The sequence below is a fragment of the Cotesia typhae genome, unplaced genomic scaffold, assembly GCF_013202065.1.
Source record: "Cotesia typhae breed Kobodo isofemale line unplaced genomic scaffold, CoteBio_Ctyphae scaffold_13, whole genome shotgun sequence".
In the NCBI taxonomy this organism is placed as follows: Eukaryota; Metazoa; Arthropoda; class Insecta; order Hymenoptera; family Braconidae; genus Cotesia; species Cotesia typhae.
In genome coordinates this window covers 455,644-476,010 of record NW_027423774.1, presented here as the reverse complement: position 1 = coordinate 476,010, position 20,367 = coordinate 455,644, and the positions used below count along the sequence as shown (strand labels likewise).

The window sequence follows — 20,367 nt, the reverse complement described above, 5'->3', positions numbered from 1 at the left end:
TGGATTTTGATACAGTTGTAAATGAATGTTAAGATTTAAAATTATAAAAAATAGGATACATAATTTTATGTAAATAAAATATTGAAAAAAAAACGCGATGTATATAAACGTCACATGAATATTATTGGTCACAGTGGTGGTGTTGGGACAAAAATTTTCCCGGTGGTAGTCCATTAGAAGTGCACGGACGATTTAGCGGAGCAGAGAAGAGGGATTCGTTGCTCTCTGAGCAGCTTTTAGGTTCAGAAATTTGATGCATGTTAGCTACTTGCGATGCTAATATATGCAGTTTTATACTTACTTTTACAAGTAAATAAATATTTTTTTTTTTTTTTTTTTTTTTTTTTTTGTTATAATATCTATATGACATTAATTTCTAATGCCAAAAGAATAAAAATGACGAACTTATGCTGAAAAGTCTCGGAACAATGTTGCTACAAACATCATAACAATCTTTTTTTTTTTTTTTTTCTTATTACTTCATAAACGCTCATTACTTAGGAGCGTAGTTTTATTATCGCTTGTGTTGTTAGACTGATGAAAAATTATATTAAGCGTATGACCAAGTAATGGTTGACCATTACTTGATTTCTGCCCGGGTCATATCGCCTTATTACTTTTCCTAGTATTAAATGTTATGGCAATCATAAGATTTCAGACGAGTAGTTTAATGTTTAATTTTATTGAATGTTGGTACAGAACTTATTTTCGTTTCATAGCTCACACATAATTTAAATACAGTAAACTAATTTAATAAAAACGCATTACTTTATCTTTATCTTTACTTATTTCTCACCCGCGAGTTGTAAATATTTTATTAAAAAGTGGATAGGAGATAATGAATATTTTTGACAAATATCAATGAAACTTAAGCGTAACTATCATAAAAGTAATTTAATATTTTCAATATTTCAAAAATAATTTTTTTTTTGAAAATAAATTCTAAAAAGAATAATTTATAAAATTCTCATAAATTCATGTAAAATCTCATAAAATAAAATAAAATTAAATTTTCTAATCTGCGCAATCTTGTAAAATAATAATTTTTTTATTATATTTTATAAAAATCTAAATTTCTGGTGTATGTGATATGAGGTCAAGGGGCATTTTTACCAGTCCTGTAGTATAGAGTTCAATTTGAGACTCAGTTTTGTTAGTATTTACCGGTAAATGACAAACCGGTGTCAAGTAGTGATATTGAATGCTCGTGTCTTATGACAAAGCTTGACATGCAGGTATTATGTCCCGTATAAGGATAATATGATCCTATTTTCTCGCTCAATTGACGATTTTTATTTTATTCCTGAACCACACTGGTTTCGCTTTTCTAAAATTTAAACTTGCGGAATTTTAAAAAGTTAAAAAAAAAAAATATTTTCGTGTAAGAAATATAAACAGTATAGCAATAATTTGAAATGAAAAAACTTTAATTTCCTTACTTTATTTAAAAAGAATTTTTTTTCTTGTTAATTTTTATTTCAAATCACAGTTTAATGATTTATTTTTGGAAATTCTGACGCCGTTCTTCTGCCATAAGAAATATTCTGCGAAAGCTTTTAAATAATTCATTTCGCTTCTCATTATTTTTTCATGAAAATTTTTGGGAGTTCCAACATGTTTCCATCCTAATGTGTTTAATAATTACCTCTCATAACTTATAATAATTATTTTTATATGAAAATTTAAGACATTTGATATTTTATATATATATATTCTTCGTTTTAAATAATATATTATGCACAATTGATTTATCATTGTAATTTTACATTTATATCTATAAGAATATAATTAGTTATGAAATTACTCATTATCATGAATTTATAATTTATTGCTAATTCGAAAATTATATACTCTGATTTCAGCATGTACTCAAAACGAATTCAGATGTAGAAACGGTCAGTGTATTAACAGTCGATATCGTTGTAATGGAGCCACTGAATGCTATGACAAGTCTGATGAATTGAATTGCCGTAAGTAATAATTTTTAATGACGTACATCTAATTATGTGCAAGTTGTTTTTTTTTATAACGGTGATTGTACAATTTATTTTCTTTCATAATTATCTGGGGGAAAAAAAAAAAAAAAAAAAAAAAAAATCATATTATTCTACACTTCATATGGAAAACATTGTGCATGTTCTTTGTATTTGCTGAAAATTTTTTTTTGAAAATTGGCTACTCTTTACAAAAGAAACCAGTGAATTTAAATGTTTGTAAAGCTATTGTTGAGTCTAACAAATAAAAGTTTTTACGGCTTCTTAAGCTTTGTTATGTCACACTATTTTCATATACATGATATTTCTGATGCAAATCACACAGATACCTTTATATATTTGAATTTATCGTACTATTATTTATTAATATTAGATATTTTTTTTTATTAACACTATTTTTTCATTTGTTAGCTTAAATAACTTTTAAATTACAATTTAGCAAAAAAAAAAAAATTAGATATTTATTTTTATTTCTTAAATTTCTTAATTAAAAAATTTAATTTGTTTAACAAGATACCCATGTATACTTTGTCCTAGAATTTCATACTTTTGTTTCAAAAATTCTTTTAAAATTAAAACTTATTGAAGTTCTGTGACTTTCTATATCGATTACTAAAGAAGTTCTGAACGCGCCTGAGAGTATGCTGAAGTCAAAAATTAGAATAAAAGTCGAGTACTTAATTTTTTTTAATAAGTATGAATTCAAAACACAATTTTAATAGAATTGCATGAAAAAAAAATTTTTCAAGTACTTTTTAAAAGGCCCAATAGTATAAATATATTTTTTGTATTACAATTAATATACATTGTAAGGATACCTTGCATAGCTTTGTTAGATTTAAAACATAACTTATTATAGAATGAAGAATCACCGATTCTCTTTACTTATGTCGCATTAGCTGAAGCTATTATTTATGTAATGCTTCCGGGGAGTACACGTTACGGTGCCAGTAAATAAATAGGGTTGGAAGCTTTGCATGCCTCATAATTCTGAAACTAATCGTATTGCGGGTTTTAATGGATTATTATGGGAATCAATAATTATAATAATTGAAATAACAATAACAATGGCGTGACCATGGGTAACTGATGAATCTACTGTAACGATAGTAGTACGATGCTACTGTGGCATACCAGCTCACTATTTACCGTAGAGTTCCTGCACGAGTATCGAGTCAGGAAAATCTCAGGTTACTAGGTTTTTAATTTTTAATAATTTTTAATAATTATTTCTTTTACTCAACGTAAATATTTATTTTCTAGAGTTATTAATTTTGATTGAATAAAAAAGGAAAATCGATTGTGATTTACGAGGATAATTAGAGCGATGATTAAATTACGAATAGTGTGTGAAAAAAAAATATTGTTAGAGCATAGCATAGCATGTTGAGAGGAATATCTCTTGGAATAGAATTTGAGTAGCGTTTATTAGTTGGCCTAATAACCGTCCACATTTTAATCTGACGTTAATCTCTAGGGGAATTCGAGTATTGAAGCCGAAAAGTTTGGAGCGAATATACACATAACAGATAGCTACGATGTGTAAAATTTTTCACATTTTACCTCAACGTTTATAATCGAATATATGTTGGGCATTTTATTCTCTCTCCACACATTCTTTTGGATTTAAATCGTTTTTACGTGACGTTATTATAATGTATGCAGATTTTTTTATAAATATCGATCCATAAAATCTGTTACTTCTTTCATTGTTTAAATTGTTGCTTTTATTGTGCTTGGTATATTATAGAGACGACATGTGTCCAATAATCGATATCATTTAACGTCTAACTAATTTTTATCGTTATTTATATTCATAGTTATAAAACTATAATTTATCGCTTTGTGTTTTCTGTTGATGTTTCGTGATCAATATCTGACATGAACCAACCATTGTCCATATTCTATTGAATACATTAAGCTGTTCTTCTATTTGTGTCATCATTTGGCTTGTCGATCTACATATCTTTACCTGTGTGATCTTACATACAATATTGGACAAAAATTTTCATTACTATTTTCAAGCGTATATAATTTGAGACAAAAAAAAATAGACACAATAATGTTTACAGCGTGCAAAGAAGATCAATTTGAATGTGCAGCGCTCTATTGTATTCCAAAAGAGCAACGTTGTGATGGTGTATATCACTGCTCCAATGGTCGCGATGAACTCAACTGCGACACTCACAGTATGAATTATTTATTTGATTAAGTATTGCAGGAATTCAACTAAATATATATTATATTTCTTCATAATTCGTTACTATATATATATATATATATATATATATATATATATATATATATTTTTTTTTTTTTTTTTTTTTTTTTTTTAATCGGAAACACGTTTGATAAGTTACAATATACGGACCCAAATTAGACTTTGCCGATGATAGACATATACGTATGAATTTTGTATGTCAGGATAAATTATTAGTAAATGATAGACGCGAGAAATTATTTTGACGGATTAAGCATTAGATATGGTTTGCATTATGAAACGTATATTAAAACAGGAATATCTTGCATGACGTATGTTTGATGATATATTTAATTTAAAAAATCATTAATCAAAATTGTAGCCTCCTTTATAAAAATTTTTTTTTTCTAAATTTTGAAATAATTTACCTACAAAAATTTAGAATTTTATTTTTTGCGATTTTTTATTAAACTAATCAGTCATTAAATTATTTTATATGATTTAATTTTTTTCTTTTGCTAACTTGATTTATTTTTATTTATACAATTTAGCTCCTTCGTACTGCCTTTCTGGTCAATTTAGATGTAACGACGGTCACTGTATCGATGAATCTCTTCATTGTGATGGTCGAAGTGACTGTTCAGATCGATCTGATGAAAGAAATTGCCCTGGTATTTTATTTATTTTTTTATTATTTTTATTTATAAATTTTTTCGAAATATAAAAATTTGATTGTGATAATAATTTATTATATTATATACTTAAAATATATTGTTATGTTTACAGTAACAACGTGTAACAGCGATCAATTCCGATGTACCGATGGCACCTGTCTGAGTATCGATAAACGGTGTAATAATATCAATGATTGCAGAAATGGGGAAGATGAAAGTCAGTGTGGTAAGTAATGATTTTATTGATTAAAAATGACGTACCTATCTTTTAGATATAAATAGTTACAAGAGTTTTGATAGAGTTTTGTTTAACAAAACATATTTATAATTTAAATGTAACTAGCGCTACTTATTTCCCAAAATTACTCATACTTATTTCATCCAAATAATCCAAGTAATTTTACTAAAAATCATAACATAGTAGACACAAATGATAAAAATCCAATGAAATTATAATGGTAGAAGTTACGGACCCTCGATATGTTACGCTGAGCGAATTTTTCGTGGATAGAGTTATTGAACCGATAAGTTAATTTTTGAAATTTAAACGTTAGAAAAATCTCGTAGAAATTTTTTCCAAGCTTGTAGAGCAGTAGGTGATGGAGCAATTGAAGGGTAAAATCAAGGTGATAGCTATTGATTATTGTTATAAATTTCGCATGAGTGGTGCTTTTTGCTATGTGGATTAGGTTGTGGAGCTACGGACTTTCGTTGCAAAGATGGTCAATGTATCACCTACCAATTGCAGTGCGACGGATCGAACGATTGTCGCGATGGATCTGATGAACATGATCAATGCGGTAATTATTTACTTCATTCAAATAAGCTTTTTATTTATTTAATAATACAGCCTAATATTTAACATTAATCATTCAATCAAATTCGTTAGTAGTGCGCAAAAAATTAATTCATTGATTATATACTAATTTATCATTACACCTTTTCATTATCTCATTATTTTCATTTATATATATTATGGTGGTGCAAAAAAACCGAATTTATTTTATTTTCCTATAAAAGAATGTTAGTTGATCATATTTTTTATATCTTTTCCAAAAATCAGCTCGATTAAAAATTGTTAGGGATCCTTGAAACTTTTAAAAAATTTTTTAAGTTAAATATTTTGGAGAAGATTTTTAAAACACGATAAACTACTATTAAGAAATAAAAGTAGTCGATTTTTTTGCACCTTTTGAATACACATGTTTTATCATAGCTGAATACGAATGGCGTAATTACTACAACGCAAAAAAATACATTGAATTAGAAAGAAAAAAATTATCATCCAAAAAATTGAGTCAAAATAAAAAACAACACTTATCGAGTAACTCGATAAAATCAAAAAAAAAAAATAATTCATACACAGAATTTCCACACTCTGGGAAAGATATTTCTGATTCAATTTTAGAATCTTTTCCGAATATACTTTCAATTTTAACAAATAATATTGAGTCGCCTAAGCTGCATTGGGAATTGATTAATGCAACCGATGGTAAGCAATTTTCACTTAATCAACAAAAAATCATGTCATTATCTCCGAGTTATAAATTACATTATTTGCCTCAAGCATCTCGAATTAATGCAGCTATTCAAAAAATAATGGAAGTACTTTCACAGTTAAATAAAAAACAAATTGAAAAAACTCTAAATTCGTTACATAAGCCAGAAACTAAGTTACAAAAAATGACAGAAAAGAAACACTTATTATCTTCTCGAACTATAGATCGAAATAACTTGAAAGATGATTTAATAAGGAGAGTCATAGCTGATAGTACTATAAGCAAAGTGTTAAGGCATAAAAATAAAACAAGCGCGGTTTATAAATATTTCCTAAAGTCATTGAAATTGCAGGATAACTCAACTGCAAATTTAATCAAATCTAATAGTATATCACCAGTGGCTAATATTACGCCTGTTTCTTCAGTTAAAAAAAATTTCAACTATAATAATTCAACGAATTTCTATAAGTGGTTGAATCGAACGCGGGTGATGCAAAATCATTGGTTTAAATTTCGGGATAAGTATACTAAATATAAATATGAAAAAAATCGAACTAATGCACAAGCTCGCAGAAATAATGACATATTAATCAAACAACAGAATTATCCGAGGTACATTGTCTCTGTAAATAGACCAGCAGATCTGAAAATAAACAATATATCAATATCAAAAAACGTTACATTTAACGTAGAACCTCTTAATGAGTCTGCATTATTAAGTAAAAATAACATCAAGCTGGACTATTCAAAGACTAATAATAATTCTATAATATCTGAAACAAAAATACAAGCGATGAATAAGCGACGTAAACTAAATAACTTAATACCTGAGGTAGAATTGTCCAAAAATTTCAATTTCAAAAAGAAAAATTCTAGATTTGAAATATCAGACGAGAATAAACTTTCGTTAAAAAAAAGAAAATTTTGTTTAAATAGACGTAAGCTATATAAAAATTCCTCAATATCTTGTTATTTTAGAAAATATTATTTTGGTAAGAAAAATAACATTAGTAATTATTTTAAAAAATGGAACGTTAAAAGTTACGTGAATGATAAAGTTAAAAGTAGCAAAACTAATTATCAATTCAATATTACTTTAAATCGGCGTAAGAGATCAATCGATGACGACTTAATGAAGTTAAAAGAAGAATTTCAAGGAAATTATGATAAAATTATGGAAAACCGAGAGCAAATGAAAGTTGAAAATGCTACTAATCAAAAATCAAATGGGTTAAAAATAAATGAAGCCAAATATGAAGAACGTCATTTATTCAATAATAATACTGAAACTGTTGTAAAATATAGTTCTGGCAGTAATACTCTATCACTACAAGATTCAGAAAGAATTAATGTAGCAAATTATGAGAAAAAGTATATTGATTCAAATTCATCAGAATGCGACAGTGAATGTATGAATTATCGAAAAAAATTGAATATTAATTCAGGCAATAGCACTACATTAAGTGAGTTAGCGGGAACAACCGCCAATTTGGAATTGATAAATATTAAAGAATATAATCAATCAACTTTAAATATATTTAAACTGGTAACACCCTCCATTGAATCACAAAAAGAAGTAATTATGACAAAAGCTAAAAATAGAAATAAAAATTCTAAAAAGAAAAAAGTCAAAGGAAAAAAGGGTAAAAATGGAAAAGATAAATATGCAAATGGAAAAAGTAAAAGAAAAAAGACTACTCCTTCATCTTTTATTATTAGTACTGATTCAACTTTATCAATTATTGAAAGTGTTACTACATCACTTTCAGCTGAAAAGTTTTCAAATTTTTCTGATGTTAATAATACTAAAAATATGATTAATGATTCATTATCCACATATTCAATATTTAATACAGTTTGCTCATGGTGGTTTGTCAACTGGTTATGGGGTTGCTCTCTTCCCGATTTTATACCGACTATTTCGGAAGAAAATACAAAAAAGCTTGTTGTAATAAATTTAAACGGCACTGATAATTTATCGCTTGATCGAGAAAATATGTCGCTAGTATTTATTAATTCTTCAGCAACTCTAATCGAGTCGAATATTGACTTAAAGTTGACACCGATGAAAAAAAAGGAAGAAATGAATCGTGATAATTTTGAAAATACAAGTACAATTACCACAGGAGAACCAGAATTTGAAGATTATTGTGGTGTAAGCCAATATTTTTGTGATGGAAAAAAATGCATTGACGAAAAGAAAATTTGTGATGGAAAATTAGATTGTTTAGATGGCTCTGATGAATATGATTGTGAATATTACAATGACTTGAGGAATGATATCATGTTAAAAAAAATAGAGAAGCTTGCATCATTTAAAAATTCAGTTGAAAAAGTACTTCCATATTATCTGATAAAAACTAACAATAATGAAGCGAATACATTATCATGCAATAAAACGACTCAATTTACCTGCCGTGACAAAAAATGCATCTCTATAAGTTTATTCTGCGATGGTACCAGCGATTGTAATGACGGATCAGATGAAGATTCAGAGATGTGCAACTTTTATGATTATGAGAATTATGAAGGTAAAATCCTGTCAATCAGAATAATGGGGATCTTGAATTAAACATGTTTCCGTCTGCATCTGTACTACGCTGTAAAATAATAGCTTTCTTGGTATTGTAAATAAGAAAGTCTAAACTATATTGTTTTCTACAATTTTTGAATTCTTTCTTCAAGTATCAAAATGGAACTTCAATCGACAAATTAATACGATTGTTTATACTTTTCAGAGATCTGTTTTTTGTTTATTTGTGTAGTAATTACTATCAAAATTATCAAGTACTGTCCACCCGTGCATAAAAAATTAATTTCATCCTTCAACTTTTAAATGAATGTGACTTTATGATGAATTATAGACAAATTATTTATTAATAAATTTGGTAAGAAAATAAATTTTTTTTTTTTTTTTTAATAAATTTATTATAAAGTCACGTTTATTTGAAAATATAAATTTAAAAATGAAGTTTGCACATCTATTTGTGTGTAAGAATTATTATTTTTTAGGTTGACAGCTAACGTCATTCATTTTTTCACTTACAGTCATATTCATGTAATTTCATACGTACTAGATCTCATTGTAATCTTATGACTTATAAGTAAAAAAGTAGTTTTTGATAATATGCTTTTTTAAGGGAAGCTATAATTGTTTTTAATTGTTACAAAAATAACAGAGCAAATAAAGATAATTAGATAATGCCTCTGTAATAATATTTATGGTAGCTGCTTTAAATGTTGATAACTGTATCTTAACTTAAAAGTTACTTCTAAAGGTACTTCTATTTAATTAATTGCATCTCAATTTAATCTGGTTATTATTAAACATGTATCAAGTAGTATCTTAAATACTTAAGAATTATCTTGACGTGAATAAAAATAAATGTTAATTAAAGGCATATTTGATATATAAAATAAAATAAAATAACATGTACATATAAATTGAGACGCTGAAACGAGAGGCATACTTTTATTATAACTGGCCACTGCAGGTTTGGCGCCTTGCCCTATTATGGACTTCACTTGCGGGGATGGCTCTTGTATATCACAGAGCTCAGTCTGCGACGGGATTGACGATTGTCCGCGAGCAGAGGATGAGCTTAATTGCGGTATATACATTTTTTGGTGAATGCTTTGCTTTTTATATTTATTAACAGCATACGTTTTGCTATTAACTCGATTAATCTTTTTTAAAAAGTTAACAACATCATTATTTTCTTTAAGAATTATTTATCGGTCCATCGAGCGTTGTTTCTAGTAGTTAAAAAAATTTTACACTTTTTAAGATTAAAATTAATATTTGATACAAAGTTTTTATTAAAAACAAATAAAATCATTTATCGCAATTTTTTTTATCCATGGCATAAGTATTTGAGATTATTTGAGAAAAAAAAAAAAAAAAAAAAAAAAAAAAAAAAAAACTTTAATTTATCATCGACTTATATTGGTCAAACTAATCTGACTTTCTCTACAAATACTGTTGTAGTTTTAATGTACAATTACTTAATGGATACTTATGCAAACCAATTGTCGTGTTTCAATTTATCTGGATCGATTTAAAGTTTTACAACTGAACATAACAAACAAGTACTTAAAGCTAGTATACTTACCTTTTTTAAAATGTCTGTTATTTGCTCCGTTCATGGGAGTGAATTCGTAGTTACAAAAACTCATTTAATAGAACAAGAAAATTTTTTCTTTTAATTTGTATAGGATTGTTGATACCTATAAATAGTTTTGTTCGTTGATAAAATAAATTCGAAAGCGCAGCTTAATGCTTATATTATAAGTTTGTGTGTTTATTTTTTTGGCAATCATCGCTGCTTCTAACAGACCGAGGTTGTACACCAACCCAATTTAAATGTGCTACCGGTGGTAAATGCATCGAAGACATCTATAGGTGCGACGGGCATCCAGATTGTCCTGATAGAAGTGATGAGAACTGTGGAATCGACAATACTTCAAACAATACGATTACTCACATCACCTATCCACATCACCCACCCACTTCACATACCAGTACGCTAAATATGCTCTTTATTTCTTACTCATTTTCATTCTTTTGAGTGAATGAATTATTTTTTCGATTGCATATTATTATTCAATTTTAATAAATTATTCAGACCGTTATTTTTACGCTGATCAACAGAATTTTAAAATAAATATTTCTGATGATTTAATTAAAAATTGTTCTGGCAATTTGATTATGCAATACGAGATCATAAATTTTGAGAATTCTTTTTTTTTTTTTAACGTTTGAATAATTTATTTTAATTAGTAATTTAATATTACTACTTACAACTGCAGTGAAAAAAAAAAAAATTATTTGATTTAAAGTCTTGTTTCAAAATATTTAGCTCTTAGTTAAAGAAATTTTTCTTTTAAGAATTATACGCTTCAACGATTAAATCTAATTGCCAAGACAAAAAAAAAAAAAGAAAAAAAAGAAAAAAACGATCTGAATGTTTAAACTTATTTTATTAGCTTACAATGAAACTTTGCATTAGGATATCATTAAAATATATTGCTTGTGTAACTTGAAGCATTGTGATTTTGAATAACTTATTAAAAAATGAGCTTAATATTTGCTTGCTAGATGTAGATATATTACAGAAATTATCGTGACTATTGGGAATGTATATTTGAGTAGATTTACCAGTGGAAGGAAGGGTCACGGAAAGACCAGTAGAATGTAATACGGCAAGAACAGAGATGCGTTGTGGAGATGGCAAATGCATTTCTCTTCATCGCAAATGCGATGGTATTCCCGATTGTTTAGACAACAGCGACGAACGTGACTGTGGTAAGACGGATGCATTGCTTTGGGACGATTCTGTTAAAAAAACAATTTCAGATCAAAGTAGTCATTTTTTGCTTGTAATTATTATTTATTTAAGATTTTAATTTATAATTTTGTTTTGTTATTTTTTTTTTTTTTTTTTTTTTTTCGCACTGGGGTGCTTTATAAATGCTTATGTCTTCGTTGTACAAAGGAAAATGCGGCATCAACGAATGGAGATGTATAAGTGGTGAGTGTTTACGAGAAAATTTGAGATGTGATGGTCGGGCTAACTGTCGCGATGGATCTGACGAAGCAAATTGCGGTAACTATTATTATTTACGCTTGATTTTTATTTTTTGCAAATAGTTTTATTTTTTGTGGGTGAATTATGTTGCTTATCTATTCGAATGCTAAAACTATTGTAGTTAACAAATGTCCAACTGGAATGTTCCGATGCAATGATGGAATATGCCTCGATCAAAGACGACGTTGTGATGGTCGTCCTCACTGCCGTGATGGATCTGATGAAATAAATTGCAGTACGAAATATTTTTTCATTATTAATAGATACTATTAATAATTAATTAATTTAGATATTTCCTTTTTTTAATTGTTAGTTTCTGCTTTTATAACAGATATATATATATATATATATATATATATATATATATATATATATATATATATATATATATACCCGTCACTTTATTCAGCACGTCGAATATTCATTCAGGGTTTTCCAGGATGTTTCTTCATAATATTAAATATCAAATTAAATAGCAACTGCATGAAAGAATGAAAATATCATAGATTTTCTCGCGTTATCAAGATGCCTGTTACTAATTGTCATTTTGACACTCGGAATGAGTCTTTCGCGTCCTGTCTCGTGTATTATCAATTTTTTACTATACTGTCTTGTATTTTTATATTTCAACACTAATTATAATTATTTAGTGGACGATTTTATTGTTGAGGATATGTATAATAGACTGGGTTAATAAAATCGACTTTTTTTTTTTTTTTTTTTTTTTTTTAGAGAAAGAATATATAGAAAATATTGTTAAAAATGACAAAAAAATCAATAAAATCCTTTATAATCATTTTTTTTTTGGTAACTTAACAATTTTTAAGAAAAAGAAAATTTTTTTTTTTAAGATAAAAATAAAAAAATTCGATAATTCAAACTTTCAAATCTTGAACAATATTTTCGGTGTGTCTTTTTAAAAAATTGTCATTTTTTTTAGCACAATCTAGTGTATAAATATATAAATATGTAATATTTAAAGATTCTCGATGAATAGAAATATGTTAAAAAAAAAAACTTTTAAGTTTTTTTAATAAAAAAAATGTATCGTTAAAAGTTTGTCATCAGAACGATTTTTGACAAGATAAAGTTATTATTTTTATTAAGTTTTTATGAATTAATCTATTTGAACTGTCAATTTATCAAGCGTTGTTAATTAACGTACACTACTATAGTATAGAGTTTCCAATGAAAATTTGTATCTTTAATTAAAAAAATTTTTGCCAGTGATTGTATATATAAAAAGTGTTATCCTATTGTAAAGCTAAAACAAATGAAATTTGGTGACAAATTTTTATCGTTAGGAAATATTATTTAAATGAAATTTAATAGCTCTTTTGAACATATTATTTACTGTACACGAGGGTTTTTAATTGCATTTTTAAATATTACTGGCATTCACTGTATTCTTTTCTGTTCATTACTATCTACCTCTTGATCTATTTCAGCACAGGTTGCCTGATTACGTGTACACGATAAATACATTTATACTGGTATAAATAAGTATATAACTGAATAGCGTAGCTCTTGGTAGAATCATCTGATTATATCTTATAACACTATTATCTTTATGCACACATCTTTTTCCTTTTCACTTTACAGCTCATATTTTTGACCATAAAAAAGAAATAATGTGTTTGATTTACCTTGTCTCTTTTCCTAGCTTATAAAGTCGATAACATTTTTCGAGTGCAATCAATAATTGCATGACAAACGGCAATGTGCACGTAAATTTATTTATTTTCAACGATAACTGAACAGACTTACATTTTTTTTATTCACTTTTAAATTATATAAATATTTTTTTATAAGATTAATTTTTATTATTTTTTTAATCTGTATCTTAATCATTTTTATAAATTTAACTATCGTGCACATCGCTACTTTGTACATAATTTTTCAGAATCACGTCATTTTTTTAGTATACAAAATTAATAAAGTCAAAAATAAATTAAACTATTATAGTCTAACTTTTACAGAAAATACTTCCTGCCCTGAAGGCCAATTACCATGTGCCAATGGTATCTGTATTTCTAAGCAATTTTTCTGTGATCGCCACGTTGACTGTCACGATGGAAGCGATGAAACCAATTGCTGTAAGACAATTTTATAATTCAACTCATTTTCATCAAAATAACTTTCTTGGAAAAATTAATTCTTTTCTATCACGATAATTATACTACACTTAATTCAATGTATTAGACATATAAATACCAATTTTTCTTACAGCTGAAACTTCACAGCGTCCATCTGTAAAAGAATGCAATAATTATGAATACACTTGTCGAGATCGTTCATGCATACCGTTGTCAGCAAAATGTGATGGTCGTCCAGATTGTCCATACAATGAAGATGAACAGGATTGTCACAGTTAGTAATTTCTTTACTTTATAATTTTTCAATTAATTTAAAAAAGAATAATTTTTTATAATAAGCAATTAATTAAGAAAAGTTTTTTTTTTTTTTTTTTTTTTTAAATTACAATTAGAGTAATAGGTATATCAGAGTGTCCAATATATATATATATATATATATATTAGGGTGGGTCAAAAAAATCGAATAATTTATTTTTGATTTTATACTCTGAAAAATAGGTTCGTAGACACCTAAAAAGAATTCTCTCCAAGTATAAGCTCTTAATTATAACGGGAAGGTCCTCCGCTTTGCGGGTTTCTATTTTTTTCGAATAATCAGATAAAAAAATTTATATCTCGCTTCCAACTGCTTGGAAAAATATTCCGTGGCATAGATTTTGTGAGAAATTGAATGCTTTACAAAAAGGTCTCTTATGACTTTTCAAAAACTCAACCGATTAAAAGATATTCATAGTTGAAGTTTGGCTATTTTAAGGAAAATATTCGTTTTTATTATGAATTTTATAAGTCGATGAAAAAAATTATTTCGGATTGCGGAACTCATGATTTTGTAGGAAATTTACTGCTCTACAAAAATGGTCTCTTATGATTTTTTGATTAAGTGAAGCCGTTACGAGATATTCATCGTCAAACATTAACGAATATCAATATTTCCAGTTTTTGATCAATAATTCGATAAATTTTAATTTAAACTATGAGTTTCAGGAAAATTTACATAAATTTGAGTTTCGATCGATAAAGAAATGTTATAAACAATTTTTTTAATATTGTTTTCAGTCTTGAGCTTGTTTGATTGCATTAAAACAAGAAATTAGAGCATTTTTTCGACATATAGCCAATGATTAGTTTAATTTGAAGTGAATGACATATTTCTTTGTCAAATTTAATATGAAAAGTATTGAATCAAGTGAGAAACAACCAGTATTTAACTTTTTTATAGATAAATTTTTTATTGAATTATCAATTGCAATATAATTGTCTATATTTTTAACATAACAGTACGCTATTACTATAAATAATTTCTTTTATTACAATTTGGGAATGTTTTTAATGTTCTTTGACAACTTGCAATAAGTACTGGAATTGTTCTTCATTTTTGTCAAGCATTGATTATATTCACTGACTAATGCAACAGCTCGCTCTGCTGAATCATTGACAACTTTTAGTTGTTGAAAGTATTCTTTATTTTCGAGATAACTCTCATTAGTAGGCCATAATTCAACATCGACATCAAGAAAGTCATACGGTAGATCGAAGATTTTGAAAAGATTTAATGACTTTTTAGACACAAAGTCACTCAGAGTTCTCTGCGCCAATGAATTCAAATCTTTTTAGCAATTACAAATCATTTAGCTTTAGAATCTGTACCTTCACGAGTATTAACAGCTTCAACAATACTTTTTTTACTTCTAATGGAACGCCATCGTCAAACAGTGATAAAATGGCAAGTTCATCGCTCAAATACCATAAGTGCGAAATCATTTTTTCACACGTAGCTGAAGAAATCAAAGGATTGATATGTTTGTACTCCAATAAATTTTTCATAAACTGCAAGTCATGATAAGCAGCAGTTGTTGCAGAAGTTGATGAAAACCAAGCTTTTAAATACAATGTGACTATAAAAATACAGAAATGACGAAGACCATGCAATTCTTTCTGAGAGAGTTTGAATTCATCTCTGAATAGATACATTTTCAAACTATAAATGGCCTTAGCCATCCATCTAGCATGATGAACAGCACCAGGACGTTTGAAAGAAATCTTTTCTTGAGGCATTTCTCCAAGGAAAATCAATGATAATTCCAATAATTCTTTATCTAACTTATTATAACATTTCTTTATCGATCGAAACCCAAATTTATGTAAATTTTCCTGAAACTCATAGTTTAAATTAAAATTTATCGAATTATTGATCAAAAACTGGAAATATTGATATTCGTTAATGTTTGACGATGAATATCTCGTAACGGCTTCACTTAATCAAAAAATCATAAGAGACCATTTTTGTAGAGCAGTAAATTTCCTACAAAATCATGAGTTCCGCAATCCGAAATAATTTTTTTCATCGACTTATAAAATTCATAATAAAAACGAATATTTTCCTTAAAATAGCCAAACTTCAACTATGAATATCTTTTAATCGGTTGAGTTTTTGAAAAAGTCATAAGAGACCTTTTTTGTAAAGCATTCAATTTCTCACAAAATCTATGCCACGGAATATTTTTCCAAGCAGTTGGAAGCGAGATATAAATTTTTTTATCTGATTATTCGAAAAAATAGAAACCCGCAAAGCGGAGGACCTTCCCGTTATAATTAAGAGCTTATACTTGGAGAGAATTCTTTTTAGGTGTCTACGAACCTATTTTTCAGAGTATAAAATCAAAAATAAATTATTCGATTTTTTTGACCCACCTAATATATATATATATATATATATATATATATATATATATATATATATATATATATATATATATACCAAATTTTACAAAGGTAGTAACTACTTGACAATCAAAAAATTGCAAAAATAGCAACTATTTTTAGCAACCGAGCAAATCATGAATTTTTATTATTTCAATATTGAAGAAATATGACCATTTTTATGAAAAATTCAAATTTTATTTAAAAAATATGCTACTTTTAATTCATTAAATTTTAATAGATGTTCCATTTTTTTTCCTCTACGTTGTTTTTAATTCAATTAACCCTTACCGATCTCTCTAGGATGTGCCAACTTAATTATGCATAAAAAGGACTTAATATCTTTATTTTACCACAGCATTTACTTATCAATATTTCAAAAATCAACTATTTGTTATTATGTTTAAAAGCTTATTCTTCTTTTCTATTATTCAGAATATTTATTGATTTGAAAGTAAAATTAAATAAAATTTTGTAAATCATTAACAATAAAATAACAATTTTGAGAAAGTAATGTCGAAATTATTTTCAAGTTTTTATTTATAGAAAGAACTAAATCAATTTCGATGCAACCAAACGTCAAATCTCGAGATGACATTGTACAACAGTCAGATATGTACATCCAATATGCAATCATAACACGTTCTTCTCTCATGTTCCTTTTGTTAATACTTGAAGTTTTGTCGTGCTTAGTTACTGAAATACTTTGATTGGTCAGCTTGCTTTAACAGAACAAAATCACTATTCGTATTATTTTTTTTTTTTTTTTTTTTTTTTTTTTTTTTTTTTTTTTAATTACAATTTATATTTTTTTCTAAAAACCTAATTTGATAGCACAGAATTTTGTTTCGAGAATCATTCCAGATTTCTTTTGGTAAAACTAATAATTTGAAAAGCTCTTAAGTTAATAAAATATGGGACACTCTTATGTATACTATAATTAATCCTATAAGTGTTATCAATAATAAATATTAACAGTTATAATTTAATCTTAATGAATGAATGATGGAGTAACAGAACAATAACCAACACCGTGGTGCGTATACTTGGGTTACTTCTAGGTTTAGATGCGACTTCATATAAAAGCTCAACAACTATGTGGAGTCCAGGAAGTATGGCAAAACCTGAAGATAATGTGAATTTAACTTCGTCGAAGAGTTGCGCTGTGGGAAATTTTGTTTGTGCTGATGGCACATGTATTCCCGTGGCTCACCGATGTGATAATTTTTATGATTGTCGTGACTTTACCGACGAACAATTCTGTTTTGGTTAGACTTTTGAGTCTACTTGATTATATTTACTTGAAATTTTATTTTAATTGTTAAAATTTATATTTGTAACGTATATTCATCGATGTTATAGCGTTACATCTAATAGATCAGATAATACGTAGGCCATTGGTGTATGAGTAGAATATTGAGTATACGTCTCGCAGTTATTCTACTGAAGTATTTATAGTAGTGCATCTTTGCCTGGTATATTATTATATAAATATTATATATTTATATACATTATGATAATTAGAATGATTCAATTTGGTTTTAAGTTGTTACTGTTTATTAATAGTGATTACATAAAATAATTGTTTAAGGTATCATCATCAGTAATGAGAGTAGACGTTATTCTAAGTATTTGCAAATTTTAAATAAATATAACTGTTAGGGTGGTAAAGAAAAGCCGACTATTTTTTTTTTTTTTTTTTTTTTTTTCGAGTCCCCTATCGAAATATATTAGTTTGTTTTTATAAAAACTCAAACTAAAAATTACCTCAATAAAACATTTTCTAGGGATCTTTATTTTTATTTTTCAGTATGTCAACTTAATATAATATAAATAAACTAATAATTTTCCAAAAAAATAATCGGTTTTTGCACTCCCCCAATGGTTGTATTCTTAGTTTAGTGTACTATTTGTCTAAAACGTTGGTATTGAATTAATTTTTTCAGTTTAATACAAATATGAGCTTTTAAATTTATTCTATACTTATAAAGGTTGATTAAGATAATGGAAACAAATTTTTAATAATTATTTACAGCTTTGTTTAATTTCTTGATGTAAATCATTCTTCATGATTCATGTATCTGTAATGAAACGAATAATAATTTTTTAGTATCATCGCAACATCTTACACTTGAGTGGTAGTTCGTTCTAGTATGATTTACGTGCTAGTTTGCAATTTATATTGTTAAGTTTTAATGCCGTTGGGTATACTTCCCGTGAAAATTGATTATTTTATGTTTGTTAAAAAATTTATTGGTATCTATAATTAATTATTTACTGTTATTGTTATATTAAAAATATTTTTTCTTCATCCGTAGGATGCGCTAAAGGTCAATTTAAATGCAATAATGGTGATTGTATTTCCGGAGACCAGAAATGCAATGGAGTGATTGATTGTGATGACGGTTCAGACGAGGATGGATGTGGTAAGTATAATTGAGATTATATCTGAAATAAATTAAATAAACATTAACATTAAGATGAAAAATAATTTCTTGATTTATTCATTTTTATTTTTAAAAATAGAATCATCTACTTCGCCATCTGAGCATCATAATCATCATCATCATCATCATTATTGTCAAGCAGGACAATTTACATGTTTATCGGATAGAACATGCGTTCGTGATTCAGCTCGTTGTAATGGTATTCCTGAATGCAATGATAGATCTGATGAAAATAATTGTGGTATGTAAATTTAATTATTATTTATTAACAATTTCTCATTTAATTATTATTCTTCAAAATCGGCTTTTTTTTTTTTTTTTTTTTTTTTTTTTTTTCAGATATTGAAGAAAGAAGAGAACTTAATTTAAAGACTTATCCAAGTGACCAAATCATCAAAGAAAGTGAGTATATTACTAATAATATTTAAAATTATCCAATAAAAATTAATTGCGGCTGTCCCAATTCAAAACACACTACTTTTAAAACACGAAACAATCTAAAGTTTTTTACATAAAAATTTTTAATTGATACATTTTCTATTTGTAAACCAAATTTTTTATCAATTGAATGTGTTTTGAAATGGACCAGCCAAATTATATATGGTTAATACACTATTTAAAATTAGATATTTAAGTATCTATAATATCAAATTCGATTTTAATGTAATTTAAAATAATCTCCATTTAGTTTTACATTCACGAGTTTTATCAGCGGTGTTATATTTAATTTGCCCTTCTTAACAGATAATCATTTTGTATTAAAATGATATTTTCTCATATTTATATTTATTAAATATTACGAGATTTACTTGATCATTAAATTTTTAGTGGGTTAAAATAATATTAAATTATTAAATTATCAGGTGAAAGTATATTTAAAATGAATATGACATAATTTTTAAAACAGAATGGCTTCTTGTACTGTAAGATAGAAGACTATTCGAATTCTATAATATAAAATTGATGACTAAAATGTTAAATAAAATTTTGTATTATTTCTTTGCTTCTTGCTTCGAACAGATCCGGGAGGGCAAGGTAAGATTTTTCTAAAAAAAAAGATATCTAAAATAGCCTAGAAAAATATACAAAAAAATTTTGATAGCCCTTTGAAATCAAAATAGCTTCTTAAAAGCAAGAAATTTAAGTATCCTCCATGAATATAAGATGAA

General features: G+C 26.8%; 1 protein-coding gene across 20 annotated transcripts in view; it reads left to right on the top strand.

Annotated features, from left to right (window-relative positions):
• The window catches only part of Trol (terribly reduced optic lobes), a 65,956-nt gene that overhangs the window by 30,151 nt on the left and 15,438 nt on the right, over window positions 1–20,367 (top strand). For 4 of the 20 annotated variants that reach the window (XM_074254163.1, XM_074254160.1, XM_074254159.1 and 1 more), the window contains 14 exons: window positions 1,863–1,970; window positions 4,067–4,183; window positions 4,746–4,865; window positions 4,981–5,094; window positions 5,558–5,668; window positions 6,085–8,898; window positions 11,520–11,672; window positions 11,863–11,973; window positions 12,077–12,190; window positions 13,935–14,051; window positions 14,185–14,325; window positions 19,070–19,177; window positions 19,278–19,439; window positions 19,538–19,600. In XM_074254163.1, coding sequence (XP_074110264.1) covers window positions 1,863–1,970; window positions 4,067–4,183; window positions 4,746–4,865; window positions 4,981–5,094; window positions 5,558–5,668; window positions 6,085–8,898; window positions 11,520–11,672; window positions 11,863–11,973; window positions 12,077–12,190; window positions 13,935–14,051; window positions 14,185–14,325; window positions 19,070–19,177; window positions 19,278–19,439; window positions 19,538–19,600 — 4,353 coding nt within the window. Of the gene's footprint in view, window positions 1–1,862; window positions 1,971–4,066; window positions 4,184–4,745; window positions 4,866–4,980; window positions 5,095–5,557; window positions 5,669–6,084; window positions 8,899–9,861; window positions 9,979–10,702; window positions 10,889–11,519; window positions 11,673–11,862; window positions 11,974–12,076; window positions 12,191–13,934; window positions 14,052–14,184; window positions 14,326–19,069; window positions 19,178–19,277; window positions 19,440–19,537; window positions 19,601–20,367 lie in introns of all 20 variants that reach the window. The other 16 variants (XM_074254179.1, XM_074254166.1, XM_074254178.1 and 13 more) reach the window with 15 other exon arrangements.